At 62.6% G+C, this 24,112-nt stretch overlaps 1 protein-coding gene across 7 annotated transcripts in view; it reads right to left on the bottom strand.

Moving 5' to 3' along the window:
* Positions 1-24,112, bottom strand: part of ARHGAP23 (Rho GTPase activating protein 23) — a 116,775-nt gene that overhangs the window by 3,539 nt on the left and 89,124 nt on the right. For 4 of the 7 annotated variants that reach the window (XM_039516532.1, XM_039516531.1, XM_039516529.1 and 1 more), the window contains exons 8-22: positions 21,015-21,170; positions 20,008-20,119; positions 18,941-18,998; positions 17,707-17,844; positions 15,475-15,774; positions 12,372-12,433; positions 11,181-11,290; positions 9,786-9,904; positions 8,616-8,771; positions 7,698-7,776; positions 5,784-5,857; positions 5,247-5,336; positions 4,127-4,252; positions 3,446-3,487; positions 2,924-3,017 (exon numbers count right to left, since the gene is read on the bottom strand). In XM_039516532.1, coding sequence (XP_039372466.1) covers positions 2,924-3,017; positions 3,446-3,487; positions 4,127-4,252; positions 5,247-5,336; positions 5,784-5,857; positions 7,698-7,776; positions 8,616-8,771; positions 9,786-9,904; positions 11,181-11,290; positions 12,372-12,433; positions 15,475-15,774; positions 17,707-17,844; positions 18,941-18,998; positions 20,008-20,119; positions 21,015-21,170 — 1,716 coding nt within the window. Of the gene's footprint in view, positions 1-2,110; positions 2,136-2,923; positions 3,018-3,445; positions 3,488-4,126; positions 4,253-5,246; positions 5,337-5,783; positions 5,858-7,697; positions 7,777-8,615; positions 8,772-9,785; positions 9,905-11,180; positions 11,291-12,371; positions 12,434-15,474; positions 15,775-17,706; positions 17,845-18,940; positions 18,999-20,007; positions 20,120-21,014; positions 21,171-24,112 lie in introns of all 7 variants that reach the window. The other 3 variants (XM_039516533.1, XM_039516534.1, XM_039516530.1) reach the window with 2 other exon arrangements.

Here is a 24,112-nt window from a genome sequence, read left to right as displayed (position 1 = left end):
CCACCCAGCTCCAGCTGGCGAAGCTGTGGAGGTTCACGCGCCTCAAGGCAGCGGCTGCCCCCAGACTGGGGAGAGCTTTCCGTGATCTCTGATCTCACGGGAGGAGCTTCCAGGAGGGCAGCCTACAATGATCTCGGGGTCCCTCTGTCCATTTGCGTGCGACCTGCGCGCCCCGGTCACACAACCGCTGGGTTAATCACAGCCCATGGGAAAAGAACGGCCACCGCCACAGGGTAAAGAAAAGGAAAGGAGAAAGAAGACCCACGCCCAGCCGAGAAACGCTCAGTGGCCGGAGCCCCCGTCACCCACCCAGCAGCCAGACGGGTCCTGCCAATGGCGCTGACGGAATGGAGCCACGAGCCCGGGACGGAGGGAGGGATGGGGTGAAAGGTGACAGTGGCGCAATGGGAGAACACAGGAGGAGTGACCCCGCTGGTACCTGGGATTCCCCTGGGGATGGGGAGGCCCCAGGCAGGGTTATGCAGCGCTCACGCGCCCCAGTGCAAACCGGGGAGCTCCCTCCTCTGATGCTGGGGACATCGGCTTAGACCCAGAGGGGCCCGATCCCCATTTCCACTAGGGCCCCCTTTGCACCGATCCCCTGGCCACACACGTATCACTGACCCTCCATGCGGCTCAGACTCAGGGCCTGCAGGGCCCAAGCTCCTTCCGCGGGTGCTAGAGAAGGGGTCTCCTACAGCTGGGAGCAGCCACCAGGGGCGATGCCCTCCCCAGTACTACAGCAGGGAGGTGCAGGGAGGTTTTTAGCAGGGGGACCACAGGCCGATCCCTGGTGGTGGAAACTCCAGCTGAAGTCAGGGAGCGACGCCCACTCCCAGCAGCTGGGGACACCCGGGGCGGCGGGACCCCAGAGGCTGTGTGCAGCGAAGGGCCAACGCGGCTCAGTATTGCCCACGGGTTGCCTGCTCCGAACCCGAGCCCAGGTCTCTCGCTGGGCTGGAGGAGGGGCAAGCCCCAAGGAATGCACAGGCGAGGGCCGTGGGGGGGACCGCGTGTTAATCTGCAATGTCTCACAAGCAGGTTAAGGGGGGTGGGGAGAGGATGCACCCGCCGCGCCAGCCCCCACTCCACCACACTGAGAAGCACAAGGACAAACACAATGAGCCCCGCACCCCACCCCGGCGAAGGGATGGGACTCGCGGCTGGTGCTTATGAGAGGGGGAGCCAGGAGGGGAACGCTGACCCCTGGGAGGATCTGGAATCCCAGCCCCCGAACCTGCAGCCAGCCACCGCTGGGAAGAGCGTGCTGTGACCCATGGGGGCTGGTGGGTCAGCCTGGGCTCCTTGGGGGGCGCAGCCGGGATGGGGCTGGGCTGAGTGGCCACTAGGAAGGCTCAGAGAGGGGAGAGACCCAGGGTTGAAGGGGAGTCTCTGCACCCTGGGCAGGCAGAGGGATGGGAGTCTCCCAAGGGCCCACCGATGACCTCTGCCCCTTGGGGTGCGTGGCACCAGCTGATCTGACTCCAGAGGAATCCCCCGCACCCACTCACATGGCCAGGCTCACGCTCCTGGCATTCACAGAACCCAGCTGGCAGGGCTCCCCCTGCGCCCAGCTATGGCTCGGGTGGGCTGATGCCAAGCACCGGGGACATGGGCACCAGGACCAGCAGGCCTCTGACCCGATGCTGCTGGGTGGTCGCAGGTGGGCAGCGTGGCAGAGGGGCAAGGGGCTCCCCTGTGTTCCCTCACAGAGCAATGCCCAGAGAAAACTGCGTGTCTGCGGCAGGGCCCCTGTGTATCCAAAGCTGCGAGTGAATGTGTGTGTGGGGGGGTGTTCCAGATCATTCATCCTCTGACTACAATGGTGGTGCAAGAGGGATGAACCACACTGGGGGGTGTCGAGCTGGGGGTCGTACGGGTACCGGGGGGGCAAACAGGTACCAGGGGGCATGCCACCCGCCCATGGCTGAAGAAAGGCCACGTGGGTCACGGGGTGACGTGCGCTGTGGCCAGTGCCGTGGGGTAGGGGCGGGGGGCGCTCTTCCCGGGGGGAAGGCGCAGGGCTCCGGCTCCCCTCCTGCACCCGCTCTCGCACGATCACCCGACGGAATTAGTGCATGAGCAATGCACCCAAGCAGCAGCACCGTACCCGCTCTAGAGCTCCAGGAGATCCGCTGGAGGAGGAGGAGGAAGAGGAGGAGAAGGAGGAGGAGACAGCAGAGAGACGTTTAAGGAAAGAGCATAAAGAATCAATGTCATTTCAAAGCCGCTGCGCTCCGCACACGCAGCTCGAGCCGGGGGAGAGGGACCAGGCACAGGACAGAGGCAGACCTGCGGCAGAGGGAGGCCTCTGAGGGAACAACGGGCAGCCCTGTGGTTTGATGGCTGTTACCTGGACTGTTCCGCGATGGGGCCTAGCGGGGGCTCGGGGACAGCAGCTATCACGGAGTATACGCAGGAGAGGACCTGGGGAACTCACTGACACTAGACCAGCACTTCCTGGCAGTAACACTAGGGGGAGCCCAACAGCAGCTGGTAACCAGCCCGTGGCCAGTGATTGGCTCCTTGTTGTTCCTGGGTGCCAGCCTCCCCATCACACCCAATCCTCAGCAGTGGGCGTGGCCTGAGGAAATGCCCCTCCTCCTGGCCGGGAAGGCTTGTGCCCGCTGCTCGACGGGCAGCTCCTGGGTCACTTAGGGCAGGTCCCCAGCTCTGCTGCGGATCAGCAGCCGCTTGAGAGGGGGGAGCCCAGGGAGGAGGCTCACGCAGGGGGAGCCCCAGCTTGCCCAGCCGGGGGTGCCTGATGGGGAGAGCCCTGGCCTGGCCCGGGGCAGTGGCCCAGTAACTCCCGTGGAGGTGGACTGCGTGCGAGGTCACTCCTCCTCCGGTGCTGCCGGCTGAGCCCTGACGGCCCCATGACTGGCGCCTTCCCCCGCGCCCCCCCCCGGTCCTGCCCCCTCACCTGAGGCGTCCCCTGGCACCACCGTCCTCCCGATGTTGGGGAGCAGGTACTCGATGTTTGGCACCGACTGCGCCTCCTTCTCGTCCACAGGGGTCTGGAACGGCAGCAGGGGGAGAGCAGTGAGCGGAGGAGCCCCTGGGCCCAGCCCCGACTCCCTTCCGCTCTGTCTGCCGAGTGCCCCCTGCCCTGCCAGCAGGGCGGCAGTGCTGGACAGCACCCCCCAGGCAGAGCTGCTCACCCTGGCCGGGTCCTTCCCCAGGGGCTCAGTGTTCTGGCCGCGGGCAGAGGGGGGCGCTGTGCACACATAGGGAACCAGCTGGCCTCCCCCCCACCGGGGTCTCCAGCACGGGGCAGGAGAGAGGCTGCCCCCAGGCTGGCGTCGCGAGGGCCATGCAGGCAGAGCTCAGGGGCTGCGTTCGGGGACCGGCTGTCCCCAGAGGTGAGCAGCCCCCCCACGGCTTGGACAGGTGCCCACCAGCAGCCGGGGAGCCAACCCCCCTGTTCCCCCCGCCCGGGACTCACCTTCTCCCCCTTGTCCTCCTTTTCGCTGAAGAACCAGTCCGACTGCAGGAGCAAGGAGAGGGGATGAGGGTCAGAGCACGGCAGGACAACATCTCGGGGGGGGGGGAGCAAGGGAGGCTGGGGGGGGGTGTGATTGGCTCCTGGTTGCCCGGCTGGTGCCAGATTCACTCCCGTGTCGCCCCCGCCCGGCGTGGAGATTCGAATGCATGAGTCCCAATCTGCCTCTGCAGCCTCTCCAGCCCACAGCCTGGCGCCCCGCATCCCCTCCAGCCTGGCCCACTGCCCCGGGGCACCCGCCCCCTGCTGTCTGAGCCTACACACCCCGCACCGCACTGGGAGCGGAACGCGGCAGATCCCGGCTGTGCAGAAAAGTCCAACCCCGACCCACTGAGGTGGGTGGGGGAGCTGGGTACCAGGGGCCCATCCTGCTCATTAAAGTGCTGGGGGGAGCAGGTTGAAGCAGGACTCCAGGAGCCCATCCTGCCCAGGGGAGCGTGGGGGGAGCAGCACGGCGGGGGCCCGTCCTGCCCAGTAAAGTGCTGGGGGGAGCAGGTGGGAGCAGGGTATCAGGGGCCCGTCCTGCCCAGTAAAGTGCTGGGGGGAGCAGGTGGGAGCAGGGCACCGGGGGCCCGTCCTGCCCAGTAGAGCGCAGGGCTGCGCAAGGGGCCACCAGTCACTTACGTGCTGGATGAGGGTCTCCACGATTTTGTAGCGGTCTGGCATGTGCGTCACCATGTCCGTCATGTTGTCCTCGGACGTCCGGACCAGCGTGGGGCCGAAGACCAGGGCCAGGTTCCGGGGCTCCATCTGCGAACAGGGCAGGGGGTTACAGTCCCGGCAGCCAGCCCCACGCCTGGGTCCCAGGAAACCCCATCCCAGGGGTGCTCTCACCCCACTGTCAGCAGCCTGAGCACAGCCTGTGCCCGGGGGCCCCCCTCTGGTATGGGACAGTCTCATGCCAAGGCCCTGGGCTGTAAGATCCCAGCGATAAAATCCCATCAACCCCCAGCCTGGGGGAAGGGCAGGTAAACGCCCTGTCCTGCCATCGGCCTCACTGCACCCTGTCCCTCCTGCTCTCGTCACACCCACATAAACCAATTAACTAATGAACTCACAGTCACTTTCCCAGCACCGGTGGGTTAGGGTGATCATCCCCTTCTTACAGAAGGGGAAACTGAGGCAGTGGCCAACACTCACAGCCAGGGACAGAACCCAGCAGTCCTGACTCCCAGTTGCCTGCTCTAACCATTAGAGAACGCTGCCTCCCTCTCCACTTGGCTTTTGAGTCTTTCTTCCCGGTCCAGGAAAGGAGGATATCCCAGCCGGCAGGGCTCTAGCCTGGAGCTTGGGAGACCAATCCTCTTCTCCGCCACAGACTTCCCGGGTGACCTTGGGCAAGTTACTTAGGGCACGTTTATGTCTGGAGCTGGAGGCGGGGCCCGCTGCTCGGGCAGACACACCCACGCTAGCTCTGATCACGGCAGACGTGTCGTGGCAGCCGCACAAGCAGAAAGAGGGGCTGGCCGCCCTGCGTGCGATCCCAGCTGAGAGCCCAGATACCCGTTTGGCACCAATGCAGAGAACATGCAGCACTGCTCGGGGACTCGGCTGTAGGTTTTCACGTCCACGCCCTGCTGGGGGCCTGGGGCACAGACCACGGAGCACTAGGGCCCTGGAGAGCACCAGGCGTCCTGCACACAGAGAACCCGCGCCCTGGGGACCCCGGGCTCTCTAGCAGGGTGCGGGGTCCGGCTGCGCCACACGGCCTGGCTGGGTGGGGGGCAGGTGGTGGCAACGGTACCTTGTTCTTCTCGGCGTGGTCCGCGATGGTCTTCAGGTGCCCCACCAGGAACTTGAGCGTCTCGTAGTATTGCCCCGGCAGGTCCCGGATCTGCGGGGGGACGCAGAAGCAGCATGAATGCCTGGCCAGCCACAGAGAGGGACGGGGACCCCCACCTCCCGATCCCAGCCTCACTCCTTCCCCGCTAGGACCCTCCTCACTCCGGATCGGCCCCTCCGTTCCTCCTCTGCCCACCACTGCACACACCTCCCCTTTTCCAGGCCAGAAGAGGGAGCAAGGCAGGGGGCTCTGCCCCCACCCCCAGCCTCAGGACAGGGCTGGGATCCTCTCACACGCTGGGCAGGCCAAGCCTACCAGACAGACTGGAAAGGCAGGGAGAGTCGTTCCTGGGACGGGGCTGACTCCTGCTCCCCGCCCATGGGCAGGAGGTTTGGGGGCTCAGAGGGAGACCCCTGCTTGAGGGCTGTGGCCAGGGGACCTGCGGAGGGTTCCCCACACCCTCGAGGGACCCGCAGCCCCGAGGGAAGGGCCCCGTACCAGTTTCCGCAACGTCTTCATCCTCTCGCTGGCATCTTCTATCCGGTTGGCTTCGATGAAGTCGTTGTACTTATCTGAAAGCCAGAGAGAGGCCGGGTTCAATGGCCCTGCCAGGCACGGCCCCAGTGGAGCGCACCGGGGCAGTGCCCGCTGGGCCAGGGCTGGGGTGAAGCCCGGGGCGGGTGCCCTGCTAGAGACGCTGACGAGGGGCGGAGAAGAGAGGAGCCACCAGGCCAGAACGCAGGCAGCATTCGGCAAGGGCCTGGTGGGCACGCTGGGGCTCAGGGGTGAGGAAGGACGTGGGGCAGCGAGGGGGCTCTGGGTGACAGTAGTGACATGTACCCGGAAGGCTCTGAACAGACAGATGGAGCATGGTGCTCAGGGAGTGCTGGCAGCAGAGGGCACATGGGTCATGCAGAGACAAGGGGTGAAGTGGGGCAGTCTGTAGCTAGGGGGATCTGGGGGGTGCTGCATGGCCACGGGTTCCCAGGGCAGATCGCCAGGCAGCGAGCAGAGCCGTGTGCCAATGAAGGGGTCACACGTCCAGTAGGGAGGTGGGGGTGAGAGGAGGGGCTCCAAGTGGGGTTTAGACCCTATCAGCGCAGCGAGTCAGAGGCTGCAGGGGAACGTGGTTACCACTGGGCAGCAGAGACACACACCAGAGCCAGCCGCACTCCAAGTCCTGATCCTAGGGGAGGCTGAGGAGTTTGGGGTGCGTGTGCGTGTGCGTGCGTGTGTGTGTGTGTGTGTGTGTGTGTGTGTGTGTGTGTGTGTGTGTGTGTGTGTGTGTGTGTGTGTGTGTGTGAGCTCTCTCCAGCTGTGTGTGCACAAGTGTATGTGTGAGAGACCTGTGGATCTGTGTGTGTCCCCTCCAGCTGTGTGTGTGCGCGCGCGTGTCCCCTCCGGCTGTATGTGTGTGTGCACAACCGTGTGTGTGTGAGACATCTGGATCTGTGTGTGTGTGTCTTCTGGCTGTGTGCGCCCGTGTCCCCTCCGGCTGTGCATGCGTCTGAGAGAGAGATTGAGAATGAATCACAGGACTGGCAGGGACCTCGAGAGGTTATCTAGTCCAGTCCAGGCCCCTGCATTCATGGCAGGACGAAGTATTATCTAGACCATCCCTGACAGGTGTTTGTCCAACCTGCTCTTAAAAATCCCCAATGATGGAGATTCCACAACCTCCCCAGGCAATTTATTCCAGTGCTTCACCACCCTGACAGTTAGGAAGTTTTTCTTAATGTCCAACCTAAACCTCCCTCGCTGCAATTTAAGCCCATTGCTTCTTGTCCTGTCCTCAGAGGTTAAGAACAACAATTCTTCTCCCTCCTCCTTGTACCAACCTTTTATGTACTTGAAAACTGTTACCATGTCCCCTCTCAGTCTTCTCTTCTCCAGACTAAACAAACCCAGTTTTTTTCAATCTTCCCTCACAGGTCATGTTCTCTTGACTTTTAATCATTTTTGTTGCTGTTTTCTGGACTTTCTCCAATTTCTCCACATCTTTCCTGAAATGTGGTGCCCTGAACTGGACACAATACTCCAGCTGAGGCCTAATCAGTGCGGAGTAGAGCAGAAGAATCACTTCTCGTGTCTTGCTTACAACACTCCTGCTAATACAGCCCAGAATGATGCTCACTTTTTTTTTTTTTTGCAACAGGGTCACATTGTTAACTCATGACATTTAGCTTGTGATGCACTATGACCCCCAGATCCCTTTCCTCAGTGCTCCTTCCTAGGCCATTTCCCATTTTGGGTGCGTGCAACTGATTGTTCCTTTCTAAGTGAGTACTTTGCATTTGTCCTTATTCTCTGTGCATGCGTGTGTGTGTGTGCATGTGAGACCAGTGGATCCGTGTGGGTGCGTGTGTCGCCTGCCTGTGTGTGCTGGGGGGTAGGGCTATACCCCAGACTCACCGTCAGTGAACAGGGGCTCCGGGAGCTTCCGGAAGAAGGATTTCAACAGACTGCTGATGACGTTGAGGTCCTGCCATCTCTGTATGGGGAGAGGAGGCGATGCTTAGAGGGGAGGCTGCCTGGGGTGGGAAGGCCGAGAGGGCGCCGGGGAGGCTCCTGGCCACCTCCAGGACAGCAGGAGCCAGGGGCCAAGAGCCATCTGCGGTGAGGAGTGTAACTCTTCCGGCCGTGCTCAGCCCCGTGGGATGCAGAGTGGGCAAGCCAGGTGTAAGTGGCACTGGCATCCCTCAGCGGACGCACCCCACAAGCGTCGCCGCCCCCCTGGGAAAAGGAGCTAACAGGAAGATGCGAGGCAAAGCGTGTCCCTGTCACCCCTCACCCCCACCCCGGTGAATTCCCATTCCTGCCCCCCAGGGCGCTTGGGAGAGGAAACCTGCTCTGTGCCTGCTGGGTGTTATTACAGGGCAGAGTCCCCGGGACTAGCCGGCTGGGCCACTAGGGGTCGCTGCTGCTCTGCACAATGTAACATCAGCTGGCAGCTGCAGCCTGTTGGTTTGTGGCACTGGCACCCCGGGAGCTGGGGCCACGCCAGGCTCTCGCCCAGGGGCTGCTCTGCCGACAGCCAAACCTGGCAGCCGGGTCAGACATGAGTGGAGCTGCGACCCCGCTCGCCAGGTCACAATGCTGCTCCCTCAGATTTGGCCTGCCCTCCCCTCCGTCCTGACGGACGGGCAGCCGGGCCAATCCTGAGTGACTGGTGCTTGGCCCCTGTACTTATACCAGAACCGTGGAGGCATCCGAAGGCTCGACGCGCCCCCCTCCGACAGAGCGGCGTGACCCTCCCCTCCTGCCTGTCCATCCCCCCCGCCGCTCTGGGGGCGGCCGAGGGAGGCAACGTGTCTCGAGCGGGCTCCGCACCTCGTCCTGCAGGTTGATCTCGGTGCCTCCCTTGTTGAGCTGCTCCTGCAGGCTGGACACCACGGCGTTGTTCCCGGGCACGCGGTAGATGCCCATGTACTCCAGCCCCTTGTCCTCCACCACCTTGCAGCAGGCCTCCACGATCAGCGGGACGTTCTGCAGGGAACAGACACGGCCTGAAGGAGCTGAGACCACAGGGAGGATCCACTGTTCAGCATGTGTGTGTGTGGCGGGGGATCAGAGATGGGCACAGCTGGAATAGCAGCTGCCAGATGTTAAGGAGGTGGGGGGATCAGAGATGGGCACAGCTGGAATGGCAGCTGCCAGATGTGAAGGGGGTTGGGGGATCAGAGATGGGCACAGCTGGAGTGGCAGCTGCCAGATGTTAAGGAGGTGGGGGGATCAGAAATGGGCACAGCTGGAGTGGCAGCTGCCAGATGTGAAGAGGGTTGGGGGATCAGAGATGGGCACAGCTGGAGTGGCAGCTGCCAGATGTGAAGAGGGTTGGGGGAATCAGAGATGGGCACAGCTGGAGTGGCAGCTGCCAGATGTGAAGGGGGTGGGGGAATCAGAGATGGGCACAGCTGGAACGGCAGCTGCCAGATGTTAAGGAGGAGGGGTCAGAGATGGGCACAGCTGGAGTGGCACCTGCCAGCCCACCCCAGCGAAGGCGGCTGAGCCCCACCTTTGCCCTGGCAGTAAAGCGGGGCAAGGAGAGAGGACGACAGCGCCGTTCAGGCCCCGTCTCAGCTGGGCCTCGAGCCCAGACTGGGAGGAAACATAGATGAGAACAAAAGAACGGCGGGGGGGGGGGCAGAGCCCCCGCAAAAGGGCATAGGGGCTGCAACTGGCTGAGCCCTCCCCACTCAGGGATCCCAGCAACGACAGCCGTCCCCAGGCCCCCCCCTCCTGAACGCTGCGGAGGGGCCCTGCTGGCCAACGCTCCTCAGCACGGACCCCCACTCCCTGCATCGTGCAGGCTGCTCAGGCAGTGGGCAGCAGGCCGGGGGCGGAGTCGATCCCTAGGCCAGGGGTGGATGCTCCTGAGAGCAGCCCTGCGGGCAGAGCAGGGTGGCACAGCTGGGTAGATGTGCTCAGAGCGGGCGGGGCCGCGCCCTCGTTCGGCCCGGGCAGGGGGCCCAGCGCGGGCAGACGCAGGCTGGGACCTACCTTGTTGGCGGGGGCGGGCTGGCAGTCCTCCAGCCTCACGCCGAAGGCCCGCGGAGCAGGTTTCTTGTTCTTTTTCATGATGTTGATGCCCCAAGGGGCTTTCTGGGGGGCACCATCATCTAGAACCAAACTCCGGGTCAGTGTCCGTAGAGTGAGACATTGGGAAATAAAGACCCCCAACCACCCCCATACCACAGGCAGCTGCACACGCCCCACCCCCCAGCCTTTCAGCCCCCAACACAACCTCACATGCACACCCACCCCCCGTGCTGATCTGGGCTCTTCCAGACAGGTTCTCGCCCCGCAGGAGCCGAGTGCTGGCCGGCCGTGCATGGAGCAGACGTCTGCACGCGTGGTGTGCGCTCCCCGAGGGAGGCGCATGTGCAGCGGAGCGTTGTTTCTGGAGGGTGTTTTGGGGGGTGGGGGCAGTTAATACAAGTATGCCCATTGCTCTGGGTCTAGGCTGGAGGAGGCCGGTCCCAGCAAGGCGCCGAGCATTGGGAGCTGAAAGCGGCGAGGTTTACGCCCGTCCTTTGCTCCCGGGAAGCTCTTTGCACCAGCCCCGAGAAAGCGCCGTCTGCCCCGCAGCCGAGCTGGTCCCTGCAGCGTGTCGCGCCTGGCCCGAGGAGCAGAGATCTTCGGCCTGGAGCGTCAGATCATCGCGTCGCTCCCCTGGGCCTGGCCATGGGGCACCGGGGGAGCCTTTGGATGGAGTGCAGGACAAGCGAGATGTGCTCAAGGGAGCCTGCAGTGCCGAGGAGACGCGCTGCGGCGTTCTGTGCCGGCGGGCAGCGTTCCCAGGTGCCGACTGCTTCCCGCCCACGTCTCTCGCACTGTTGTGACCCAGCCGCAAGGCGACGAAGGCAGGGGAAACTGAGGCCAGGTCTTCATCCGCCAGGGTGGGTGGAGGTTCCTAGCCAAGCAGAGATGGCAGAACGCAGCGCTTGCGGATGCTGCTACGAGGAATCCGGGAGCACACCTGGATGGCGGGTGTGTAGCTTCAACCCACAGAGACAACGGCCCCCTGCCCAGCAGCATCACCTCCTCTTGCTGGGCCCAGCACCCCCCGGTGGTTCTTGGGCCCAGAGCAGATCTCAGCCGAGCACTGGACCACGCTGCAGGCAGCAGGCTGGCTGCATGTGCCGAAGGAGAAGCCACATCGTGGATCAGCTGCAAATGGCTGGCGCCTGAGGCCGGGTTATCTGACCTGGTCCCCTAACTGCTGCACGTAGATGTTGATCCACAATCTCACGCACCCCACACATCCCCATCGACCCACAGAGCCCAGACCCCCAATGCAGACACCCCGCCAGGTGTACGCTCAATGCACCGTGACACATGCACAGCCCCGGGCAGCCACGCACGCTGCCCCCCCACGCCGGCGACTGGGTGTACCTTTAGTCACGGCCATGTCCTGCCTTGGGGAGCGGGGGGCGCTCGTCCCCGTCTGCTTCCCCAGCCCGCGCGAGCCCTTGGGGGAAGAGTCTGGTTTTGTTCCAGAGGGGCTGCAGAGAGAGCAGATGGGGGGGCTCAGCCTCTCCTCTTGGCCCCCGGCCTCTCACCCCCACCCTCACACCGAGCACACCCTGGATCACAGCCACCCCTGCACAGGGGGGCAGGCTTTGGCGGCAAAACTGCAGTGCAAGGCATCCTGGGAGTAGCTATGCAAATTAACTCCACCGTTTACCCACAGTGCTTTACACTGCAGTGGGCTCCCCCTTCCTGGGCACACCCAGTGCAGCAAGGGCAAGACCCTCTGCTGCCCAAATGTTACAGGGGCATCCGAGGGCGCCTCCTCCAGCACGCGCAATGCAGGTTCTCCCGGTTCCTGGCTTGGCCCTCTCTGCCCCACTCTCACTGTCAGTTAGAAATCCCCAGCTAACGGCAGTACCCCCTGCCCCCCCCAGCAGGCTCCCAGCTCTTCCGAGCCCTGGTCCCTAATGGAAAGTGCCACCAGTTGAATCCAACTTGGGTTCAAGTTCCTCTAGCTGCACCAGTGTAAACCTCTGGCCAAGGTGTCCTCAGACCGGATTCACCCGGTGCTTAACCGGTGAATTCGGTAATTTCCTGACACGAAACCGGCTGACGTGCTGCTCCGGTAGGGACGGCAGCCGGTTATCTAGATCGCTCGGTGCAAATTCACTTCTGTGGCCAGGCCGGGCCTGAGCTCAGGCACTTACACGCTGCACCTTGCTGCTGAGGGCCCAAAGTGCTTTAAGGAGGCAGGTCAGTATTACGAACCTCATTTTACAGGCACAGAGCGTTAAGTGACTTGCCCCGGAGAACCCAGGAGTCCTGTCTCTCCAACCACCCACAATCCTCTGGATATTCGCCCCCAGTGCAGCCACCCAGGTGGTTTGCTAGCTGTCTGTCCATGGTACTGCTCTAGTCCCCATCTCTGAGGTATCGACCCTCCCAGGCAATCAGCTCCTTGGACCGAGAGGCTAAGTGACTTGCCCCAGGCCACACAGGGCGTCTGTGGCAGAGCAGGGAACTGAACCTAAGTCTCCCACGTGGCAGGCTAGCGCGCTAACCACTGGGAAAGCTCCCCCCAGCAGGTCGGCAGCCGGCGCGCAGAGCCCTTACCTCACTTTCCGGTAGTCATTTAGCTTCTTGTTGATAAGTGCTTGGCTTGCAAACCCAGGGTCCTGCAGTGGCACAAAGACAAGAGGGAGGGGAGAGCATAAGCACCATGTCTGGCACCAGAGCCCAAGCGAGCGTCGTCTCTTCCTTCAGCCGAGCCCCTTCCCAGCGAGGGGTTCGTGCGGGGGCTGGGGGGCTCACTGGCCCTAGCAGGGGCAGGCTGGAGGATTTTGCTGCTGATTATCCTTCTGATGGGCACAGCCAGGCAGGCAGGACCAAAGCACCAGGCACTGAGTCCCGGAATACAGGCCTGCCTGGGAGCGCTGTACCGGGCACAGGCAGAGAGATCCCCCTTGGTACCGAAACCTCAGCCGAAGGGGCACGACCAGCCCTCCGGGGCCAGGCACAGGCTCCCACCCTGCAGTGCCTGGGATGCTCAGCGTAGCAATCCCCTGCACATGGCACTTTGCTCTCGTCCCTGGCTTGGGAAGGCTCCGGGGGTTCCCAGAGATCAGGCTCCCCAAAGGTGGCTGGTTAGACAGTGGGGCGGATGAAGCTGCACCCCACGTAACTCTGGGGAAACCAGCATCATTCCCTGCAGGGCATCAACCCCCGCCCCCGTATCACACTCCTAGGGCACAGCTCGGCCAGAGCACGGGAGGCGCCTCTCACCACTCCCCATCCTAGTGATCCCCAGCTTCATCACAGCCTCCTGACCCCGCATGGGGGGCTGAGCGTGGGGCAGGCCTCTGAACCCCAGGAGCTCCACCCACTGCTATGCCCTGCCAGTGAGAATACAGAGCGGGCCGGCGCCGGGGGAGAGGGGAACTACCAAATGTTCCACACTGGGCAGGATCTTCCTGGAACCCTAAGGAAATTCAGCCCCTGCAGGGCAGCCTGAGCTGGGCACGGATCTTAGGGCAGCTCCCACCCCTGTAGTGCCCTGAGCTGGGCATGGCTCTTCGGGCAACTCCCACCCCTCTAGTGCCCTGAGCTGGGCATGGATCTAGGGCAGCTCCCACCCCTCTAGTGCCCTGAGATGGGCATGGATCTAGGGCAGCTCCCACCCCTCTAGTGCCCTGAGATGGGCATGGATCTTAGGGCAGCTCCCACTCCTTAGTGCCCTGAGCTGGGCACGGATCTTAGGGCAGCTCCCACCCCTCTAGTGCCCTGAGCTGGGCACGGATCTTAGGGCAGCTCCCACCCCTCTAGTGCCCTGAGCTGGGCATGGATCTTAGGGCAGCTCCCACCCCTCTAGTGCCCTGAGCTGGGCATGGATCTAGGGCAGCTCCCACCCCTCTAGTGCCCTGAGATGGGCATGGATCTTAGGGCAGCTCCCACTCCTTAGTGCCCTGAGCTGGGCATGGATCTAGGGCAGCTCCCACCCCTCTAGTGCCCTGAGCTGGGCACGGATCTTAGGGAAGCTCCCACCCCTCTAGTGCCCTGAGCTGGGCACAGATCTTAGGGCAGCTCCCACCCCTCTAGTGCCCTGAGATGGGCAAGGATCTTAGGGCAGCTCCCACCCCTCTAGTGCCCTGAGCTGGGCATGGATCTAGGGCAGCTCCCACCCCTCTAGTGCCCTGAGCTGGGCATGGATCTTAGGGCAGCTCCCACCCCTCTAGTGCCCTGAGCTGGGCAAGGCTCTTAGGGCAGCTCCCACCCCTCTAGTGCCCTGAGCTGGGCACGGATCTAGGGCAGCTCCCACCCCTGTAGGGGCCTGAGCTGGGCACGGATCTTACAGCAGCTCCCACCCCTGTAGTGCCCTGAGTTGGGCATGGATCTTAGGGCAGCTCCCATCCCTGTAGGGGCCTGAGCTGGGCATGGATCTAGGGCAGCTCCCACCCCTGTAGTGCCCTGAGCTGGGCACGGATCTTAGGGCAGCTCCCACCCCTCTAGTGCCCTGAGCTGGGAACAGATCTTACGGCAGCTCCCATCCCTCTAGTGCCCTGAGCTGGGCACGGATCTTAGGGCAACTCCCACCCCTGTAGTGCCCCCGAGCCGTGCTCAATTCTCCATACAATTAAAAGAATCTCCCAGCTAATTTCCTCCAAAAGCCGAAGTGGTGGATTGCGCAGCCCACACCAAACCAGCAGGGGTCTGCCTTCTCCTGCCCTACAGCCCAAACTGCTCCCAGCCTGTGCCCCGGGGAGGGAAGAGGAGCTCTCCTGGTGCGCTCAGCTGCTCGGAGGGCCCTGCGGGCAGTGCTAGAAGAGGCGGCTGCATTACATAGCAAGGCCTATATAAAGGGAAGTTCATGCCTGGGATCCCTGGAAATTCAGGTAATTATCCCTCTGCAGACCAGCAGGGGTCACCATAAGCTAACGAACACACTAGCCAGCTGCTCAGGACCCGGGCACTGCAGGGACAGTTTAGTGCCAGGGAAGGGATCTCACCAGGACTGACCCACAGGGAGCCATCAGCCGGGAATGTGGCTGATCAGCCAACCGGCTGGCCTGGCCTCTCCGTCTCTTGAGTGAAAAGAGGGGGCTGGAGGACGGCTGGAGGGCTGCCATCACCCTGGCCCTGTCCTCCTCTTATCAGCTCCTGCAGGATGCCAGGCCCCCGGGAGAAATGACTTCATACAGAGTAAAGAAGGGGGCACAAGCCCTGGATTGGGGGAGGGAGCAGAGGGATGCTGGGAATGGAGATGCACCTGCCACATACAGTGCCCCCTGGACTGTGCCCAGACAGAGGCTATAGCGAACAGCAGAAGATGAAGGAGGCTGACCCATTCCCCTCTTTGAGGGAGTGGTGAGGTTCCAGTGGACTACAATTCCTAGCATGCAGTAGAGGCCAGTCTCCTTGGGTGGAGAAGCATGGCATGCTGGGACTTGGAGTCCCAGTGCACCCATCAGGGCAAAGCAGAGCATGGCATGCTGGGACTTGGAGTCCCAGTGCACCAAGATGGCATGCTGGGACTTGAAGTCCCTATAAGCTGATCCGCCATCCAGCAGAGGGCAACTGCGGGCCCCACGCTTGGACCAGCCCTGCCCTAGAAGGAGCAGCAGAAGGCAAACATCTGGAGGGAACCAAAGTGGTTAGTGCCGGGGCGTCTGCGGAGAGCCAGGGGCCTGGAGGGAGCCAGGAGCCCCATGCTGGCTCTCACCTCGCCCTCGGCCTTGCTGTTCTCCCTGACGACTTTGATCCAGGCCAGCATGTCGTCCCGATCCTCTGCCTGAAAGAGATATTCACAGAAGTCAGCGGTCGTCAGCCGGAAGACGTGCTTCCTCTTGGTCTCGCTGTAGGAAATGTCCACCAGGCACGCTCGGATGCTGATCGGCTGCTCCTCCTCACCTTGGGGCAGCGCGCAGGTCACGGCCTCCCGCCTGTCCTTGCACAGGTAAAGGGAGTGTGCGCGGAGAACGGCGAAGACGCGCTTCCACTGCCGGATGCCCCCGCCAACTTTCTGCAGAGGGAGAGGACGGGCAATGAGCGCTGGCCGGGAGAGAGCCGGTCTCCTCCTTGGCTGCCCACCTCGAGATGGGGCAGCGCCACCTGGCATTGACATGAGCACCCGTTCAAGGTGCTGCCACGCAGCCGAGACACAGGGAAAGCCTAGGCTATGCCCACAGCAACGCGACCCGGGCGTGCACACCCAGCTGAGATGCAGGCTCTCGGAGCAAAGCCCCCCAGCCTCATAGAATCATTAGGGTTGGAAGGGACCTCAAGAGATCATCTAGTCCAACCCCCTGCTGAAAGCAGGACCAATCCCCAAATGGCCCCCTCAAGGATTGAACTCACAACCCTGGCCAATGCTCAAACCACTGAGCTATCCCTCCCCCCAGAGCCTCAGCCCAAGAAATGCCACCCAGGATGCTGTTGCCCAGACTCAACCCCGACACAGACCAGGGGCACTGCTAGGAAAACTCGACCAGAGCAGCTCACGCCCCGTCTGTGCATTCGGCCAGGCAGATGGCAGATCCCCACAGGGCAGAGACACTGGAAGCGTGTAGCCCCTTTTTCCAGCATGTTCCTTCCAGCTCTGACCCATGGATTTCAGCCGGGGGCCCAGAGAGAAGGACCCCCGCTGCCTTCTGGTAGCAATCACCCCATTGTAACCACAGCAAAGCCCACCCGGAGCTGACAGCAGCGGATCCTGCAGGGCTCCAACAAGGAATGCTGACCCGGGGGCTTTGACTGTAACGAGGGAAATTGTGTTCCCCAATCAGAGGATCAAACCCACCCCCACCAACCTGGAACTGCCCTATGACCCCATGAACCCTGCCCCTCCGAGGCATGACCTACTCCCAGTGTTCCCTCTCAATCCACCCACACCAACCCCCTGCCCTGGGAAGTGAACCCCTCTTGGGTGGTGACAGGGGAAGGCCTCCATTCAAACCCCTTCACTTACGGGATGCTGCCAAGCCCTGCTCCCATTCTCTACTCCAGCCTCACCCCCCAGAGACCCCCCAGAGCTGCTTGTCCGGCAGCCGCTGGCGTCTGACTCAGAAGGGCCAGGATTCCCCGTGCCCTGGGGGATGCTCGGAGGCAGCAGGATGACCCCACTCTCCTTTGGGTCTCCCCCAGGGCACCCACCCGCCCGGTCCCAGCCCTGCTCTCTCTCAGCCGACCCACCACCGCAGCCCTTGGAGTGTGTGTGGACCTGGCCAGATGCGATCACTGCACAGTGCAGATGTCTGCCGCCCGCAAGGTGCTGGCATTGGTGTGACTGGCAGGGGTGGAAGTGCTGCCACTGGAAACCGCTGCCTCTCTTGCACTGGCCAACGCCCCCCCAGCTGCCCTCACCTCCTGGCCAGGCCAAATGCCCCTTGCCAGAGGAATGCCCCTTGCAGAGACCCCTGCGTACGCCCAAGGACAATCCCGTGTCTGGCCAGCGCTCCCCACACGTATGGGGCATCGTTTGTGGGTATGAGACTTCCTCCACCCGATTAAATTCCAGTGGCTGTTCTCCTTCTCCCACTCCTGGGTTAGCACATGGGCCAGCAGGGTGCCTGGCAGAAGGGAGACTCTCGTGGGACCCCCTGGAAGGCAGGACTCCTGGGTTCTATTCCTTGCTGTGTGAGGGGGTGTGGCCTAGTGGTTAGAACAGGGGCTACTGAGAGGCAGGACTCCTGGGTTCTATTCCCAGTTCTGCTGCTGTCTCCCTGTGGGACGCTAGCCAATCGCTTCATGGGTTGGTGCCTCAGTTTCCAGTAACAATACCAGCCTTAACAAGGGTGCTCGGCAGCGCAGTTCATTCATGTTTGTTAAGTGCTTTGAGATCCTCAGGTGGAGAAGGGGATCACATGACACATCACATAAACATCTCCAAAGAGAGCGTACAAACATGCCCAGCATTCCCCCCCGGGCCTGGGCTTCCTGTGCAGTAAACACCTACCTTCCCCTTTTTGGTGAGGATCTGTTTGTAGTGGAGCCAGCCCTCTTTCCTCACGTCGCTAAAAGTCACGTCCGAGAGGTCGGAGGTCGAGTGCCTCTTTGATCTCGTGTCTTCAGACATTCCGAGGCTGTCCAGGGACTGCAGGGGGAGAGGCGACCGGAGAGATGGGTGTATGGCCCTCACGGGTACTGCACTCAGAGGCAGGCAGGCACCTCTCCAGCTCTGGCGCGCTACCCCCTCAGTCACACCACGGGGCATTACAGGCAGTGGCTTCCCACCGGGGAGAGGAGAGCCAGGCCTCCCAGCTCAATCAGGCCCAGCACCGTGATAACTATACAAACACCAGGCAACCCTCAGGTTTGGTCTCCACCAGGATTTCAGCCGCCTCAGTGCAAATCCCTCGTGTAGACAGAGTTTCCACGGGGGTGGCAAAACTGACTCACTCTGGCTTGAAATCAGGCTGGCGCTGATGCAAGTCATGCTGCGCTGGAGTAAGCTGCGTCTGCATGAGAGGTTTAAACCAACGAGCCAAACCTGGGGGCTGAAATCCCAGTCGAGATAAGGCCGTGCAGCTCCCACTGATGCAATCGTGAGCCTGTGGGGCAGCAGGTGCCCCCCTGCCCTACACCTCAAAGGCCTCATTTACCCCAGTGCAGAGCGGGCGTCAATGTCCGAGCGGAATTGACGTGCACTGGCGTGAAGGACTCTGCCAGGTGCAGGGAAATGCAGCGCATGGTCCAGCCTGCGTCCCTGCGCGTTAGAGGAGGCAGAACCCACCGGGCCAAACTCTCTGCTGGCGGAAGCAAGGAAAGCTCCCCTGACGTCAGTGCTGTTTGGCCCGTTTTACGCCAGCCCGTCCAGTTGATCCCGGGTGTCGCCTGCCTTAAGCTGATCGGTGCAAATTGTTGTTCACTGATTACTCTGGGCTGTGCGGGGGCGATGCACAAACCTGCGGTTTCCCGCTGGAGGCACCGGGTGCAAGACCGGAACAGCACAGCTGGGACTGAACTGTGCTAGCGGGAGGCCGTCCGAGCCTCAGGAGGGACTCGGGATGGCACAGTGGCCTCAGGCAGAGCAGCCACCCAATATGAGGCCCCGGCTCCCCTCATGCAAACCAGGCCCCTGGTGGGTGGCATCCACATGGCTGGGGGTGCATGGTACCAGCGCGGCCTTGGTGGGCATCATTACAGCGGCAGGCAGAAGCCCCGCCCCCTTCTTCACTGGGAACACCTACCCCGTCGGTGAAGAAGCTTCTCAGCATGCGCAGACTCGGCACCCGGCTTGGCATCCTCCTGCAAGGAAAGCAGCCGCCCGTGAGCCCGGAGCAGGAGGGGTGGCAAGCGTTCCCGAGCACAAGGGCGTTTCAAGGACAGGCCCCACTGGCTCCAGCCCCTTCTCGTGGTGGCTGGGGCATCTCTTCGTACGGAGCCGCGGGAGTCACTGGCTCCTTGTGGGCTGTGGAGAAGGCTCTGGCCTGGGGCTCAGGAGAGCTGGGTTCGAGCTCTGGCTCTGATGGAGGACAGGGGCAATTGGGCCTTTGAGATCCACAGATGCAAACCACACTCTGGTGTGAGCTGGGCATTAATCCCCCACCGCGAGGGCAGCAGCAAACGGAGGGGCTGGTTTGCATCGTTCACACCCCGTGCTTTGGCGGAGCTGCTCCAGGACGGGCAGCATGGCCGAGCGAAAGGAACACAGGGGTATGTGGTCCCAAGTTCTAAACCCAGCTCTGCTACTTACTCACTGCGGGGCCTTGGCAGAGTCACTTAGGGCCTGATTTTCAGAAGTGCCCTCTCACATCTCTCAGGCCATGAATGCAAAGGCTGGCTTAGGGCTTGTCTGCATGGGGAGGCTACTGTGAAATCAGCTAGGGTGGGAACTGACCGAGGCCACAGCTATAACCCACCAGCTCCCCTAGGGACAAGCCTTAGGCCAGGCAGTGAACAACACCACACTTTGGAAAGTTAGTTGTGAAACAACACAAAGGATTCTGGGGTATGGTGTAACGTGGAGAACTCCTGATCTCTCACAAACACAGTATCGAGCCTCACGTCTTTTGTGGATCAGATCAGCTGTGTCCCACCCCCTGCCCTAATGGATCACACTCCCGGCCTGTCAAATCCAAGACTGGCCAATAGTTGCACTTCAGGAGGCACTGAACTCTCTTGTCCTATAATGCCCAGCAGCTGGAGATCACACCCTGCCGTGTGCAGCTGCGAGGCCAGGTCGGGACTACCCCGAGAAGGGAAGAAGCCATTGTTTGGCTGGCATGCAATGGGGTGGGGAAGGGGTCACCCCTACCTTAGGATCTTCCCCTCGTCACGAAATGTGTTCAGACCATCGTCACACGACTTGGAGCGCTCGGTTGTTATGGCCAGGAGGTAGGAGGATCGGCGGCTGGCTTTGATGCTGCCTGAAAGGGAAAGGAAAGAGAAAAGGGCCATCAGTAAACACAGGAAGAGCCAGTTCACAAGGCAGTCGGTGCTTTACCAGCCTCGGGAATGGATTGGCTTGTCACGGTACTAAGGACTGGGGATCAGGACTCCTGGGTTCTATTCCCGTCTCTGAGAGGAAACGTGCCTAATGGTTAGAGCTCGGGGATTGGCAGTCAGGGCTCAGGGGTCCTGGCTCTGCCACGGTTTTGCTGCACAACTTCAAGCAAGTCATTTAACCTCTGTGCAGCAGCTTCTCTGTCTGTAATACGTGCGAGCAAGCCAGGAATGTGGGGAGACAACGTATGCCATGTCCCAGCATGCAGCAGGACTCCGGATCAGAATACCCCAGCAGGGCCTGCAGCTTTGCGGGCTACTCCAGGCAGCGATTTACTGGAGCCCCTCATGGCTGGCACACACTCACTCCCGGCTGCCTGATTTACGTAGCCCATTTCTCCCCATCAGGCCAAGGGCTCCCCCTTGGGGCAAGGCCCTTTCCTACCTGGCTTGTCTGGCCCAGCTCCCCTCAGTGGGTCCAGGATCATCCCCTACAGCAGATTGTCAGGTGCTCTGCATACACCTCATTTCCCAGGACATAAGTGACGGGGATCCCACCCCCTTCCCTGGGGAGGCTGCACCACGGCCCAGCAGGACCCTTCCCCCCATGTTCACCCTGCATTTCCCTTCCCTCTGCTGACTCCTCACGACGTCCCCGCTCTGGAAGTTGGGGCCGTTCCCTACTTCTCTCTCGTTCTGCACTCTGGCTCCTGGCTGCTCAAGGCACAGGCCGCTCTCCGCCCTGAAGCCCTGCCTGGTACCTGGTCAGCGGCTGCCCCCGAGGGTGTCCCTGCCCCAGCGGGAGGGGCGGGTACTTACTGCAGTCCTGGGAGAAATGGCGGCTGATGGCGAAGGAGAAGGTGGGTGAGGAGGGGCTGCCGGTGATGGCGGGGGCAGAGTTCACGGCGCTGGAGACGACGGAGGAGGCAGGGATGTGCTTTGCCTTCAGGTCGATGCTGGGGCTCGTCGGCTCGTCTGGAAGAGTGGGGGGCACCGTGAACCAATGGAACCGCGGGGGGACCGAAGAGAGCAGCTAGCCAGCCAGAGACCCACGCGGGAAAGGCTGGGGTCTCCCGCCCAGCGCCTCCCACCGGGAGACCCTCCCCCTGCCCTATGGCACCAGTCCCCGGAGCGCCTCCTGCTGCGAGGCTGGGATCTCTGCAGTCTGTGCTCCGCCAGTGCCCCCTGCAGCGAGCAGCCCAGGACCAGAGCGCCAGGGAACCCCTGGCTTCTGGATCCTCTGCCAGGGCCCTTCCCCGTGGGGGCAGCGCCAGTGCCCGGTGCAGGCTCAGCAGCAGGCACGCAAGAGGCCGTCCCCAACCCCTTCTTTACCCCTCCCAGGAAGGAACAGCCCAGTGGGTCAAGAAAGTCAGTGAGCAGCCCCTGCCCCTCCAAAGCTAGGGCTGCCTCCCCAAGCAAACCGGTCATCCCCCATGGCTGCCGGCGCCTGAGAAACCAGCCCTGCCCTCCACCTCCGAGGAGCCCCGCTGCCCCGAGAGCTGCAGGCCAGGGGAGCGCTCGCTGGGGCTGAGGCACAGAGGGTGTGCCGGGGGTGCACCGATATCCCGTCACGGAGGTGCCGGCAGGGCTTGATGCCATGTTCTAGGTACACACAGCTGCTCTTCGCTGGAGCGGGGCAGGGGGATGGGAACTAGTGGGAGGGGCTGCATGCGGAACGAGGAGGGGGGAGAGGGCCCTGCCTCGATGCACCTGCTCCGCTGCCAACAAGGCGGGCTGTGTGCGCCAGGGCAGCCCCGTGCCGCTGCTTCCCCCAGGCAAGGTGGCCAGGGGGACAAAGGCGGGCAGGGCCGGGCGCACAAACAATAGCCAGGCTTGTGAGGAATGCGTGGAGAACAACGGTCCCACAGTGCCAGGCTGGGCACGGCGCGGGCAGCAGAGTAAGGCTTCCATTGTGCCGTGGTCTCTCCCGGGTACGAGGAGACGACACGTGCCAGGGAGAAAGGCCACGACATCCCCCGAAGGGGAGCGCGGGGCCCAGTGAGCGGAGAGAGGCTGGCAGGGCCCATCCACGGGGTCTCACTGGATGGAACCCCAGGCAGGTTTCATCTCGGGCCCCACAGGAAAGCCTGGGGACGAAGCGGCTGCAGGGCAGGCAGAGGAGAATCAACCCCTTTCCCCGGGGCCTGTGCTCAGGAGAGAGCAGCTGCTGGGCTGGCACGGAGACGTCAGTCACCCCGCGAGCAGCTGGGCCCGCCCAGCTCAGGAGACACACCAAGGCGGCAGGGTCTGCAGGTTCCCCGGAGTCTCTACCTCCCCCCGTCCTGAAACCCCCGAGCGGCCGTGTCTGGTCTGGCTGCAGCTGGAAACGGCTGGACTGGGAGTCGGGGTCGGCTGGGTGACGCTGGCCAGGTCCCTTCCCTCCTCTGTGCTTCTGTTTGCTCCCCTGCCCTTAGTCTGACTTGTGTGTTCCTTGGGGCCAGGGCCGGGGCCGTCTCTCCGCGCCCGTGTGCAGCTCTCGGCCGGGGCTCTGCCAAAGGAGGGCCTGGCAGGAGACCCCCCCTCACTACAAGTGTGGCAGCTTTCGGTGGAAAGGGGGGTACCAGGCAAGTCGGAGCCCCCACACTGTGACCTCCCAAGGGGCAGTAAGGGACCAGGCAGCCACCGCTGCTGAAGAGCAACTCGGGCATGGGGGATGGTGCCTCCCCAGGGAGCCCAGCAGCCCCCCCCCACCCCCGCAGAGCTGGTCTCTGGTCCTCTCCCGTCTCCTGGTGCCTGTTGGCTGGGGGAGTTCCTGGGCACTGAGCGCATGGCACACCGGCAGGCCTTGCCAAGGCTTTCTGCCAAGCCCGGGCTGGAGAGACGTACTCCTGGGAAGCCGGGCCTGCCCTGCTGAGACGGAGGCCAGCGCTGGGCAGGCGGGGACGGCTGCAGCAACCTCGCTAACCACATCCCTGCCCTGTCCAGGCAAGAAGGAATGTGGAGGGTGGAGATCCTGTGGCCAGCCCCCTCCCAGTGCTGTGCAGAGGGATCGGATGGCACAGGAGACCAGAAACGAGACACGAAGCATTTGGCCTCTCGTTAGCTAGTCTGAATCTAGCACAGCCAGAGAGCGAAGTGTGTTGCAGGGGCTCAGCCCAGGTCCGTGGCACCCGGAGAGGCAGGACTCTCCATGTTGGGGGAGTGGCACGTTCAGGGCAGTGCCCGCCCCCCTGCCTCTCTGTCAGCCAGCTGATGGAATTCAGCCACAGGGGTCGCCAGGCAGGCACCTTTCACGGACAGCACATGAGGCCAGATCCTACCACGCCCCTGCAAGCAGCTCCAGCTGCAGGGCTCTGGGGGCGTGCCGCAGGTATGCCGAGTCTAACAGCATGTGGAAGGGGCAATGGGACAAACAGAGGCGTCCGAGGCCAGTGCCCAGCTTTAAGGCAGGTATGGGGACGGTCCCGGGCTCCCCGCTGCACACAGAGACAACAGCAGTCATGGGATCCCAGCGGCCAGGCCCCCTGACCAGAAGGCTCCTTCCTGGGCATCCCTGACCCTTCCACCAGTGGACAGATTGGAGACCCCTTCTCCCTACCCGAAGCTGGATGCTTCCTCCCCATGCCCCCCTGTGCTTCGCTGCCTGCAAGGACAAGATTTGTTTGGGCCTCATGTGACTGTCTGGATGACCACAGTGGGCTACCACGAGACCAAGGCAATGGCCCACCCGGACCCCTGCCATCCTTCTTCACCCCCTTCTCTTTCCACCCCGATATCTCTGGCCCTTTGCTCTCCTGATCTCTGGGACCACCTAGCACATCCCTGGTGGGTTGGCTTCTCCAAACCAGACACACTCATCCAAGCAGGTGGCTGCAGCTGGCTTCACTGTGACCGTTTGCACCTGCCCAGCCTACAGTCACATCTGCCTGTGCACCAGCTGCCGTTTACCCTCTGCGGGTCAGACCCAGCGGGTGACG

Source organism: Mauremys reevesii, linkage group 27 (genome assembly GCF_016161935.1).
Source record: "Mauremys reevesii isolate NIE-2019 linkage group 27, ASM1616193v1, whole genome shotgun sequence".
NCBI classification, from domain to species: Eukaryota; Metazoa; Chordata; order Testudines; family Geoemydidae; genus Mauremys; species Mauremys reevesii.
This window is presented reverse-complemented; position numbering and strand designations above follow the sequence as displayed.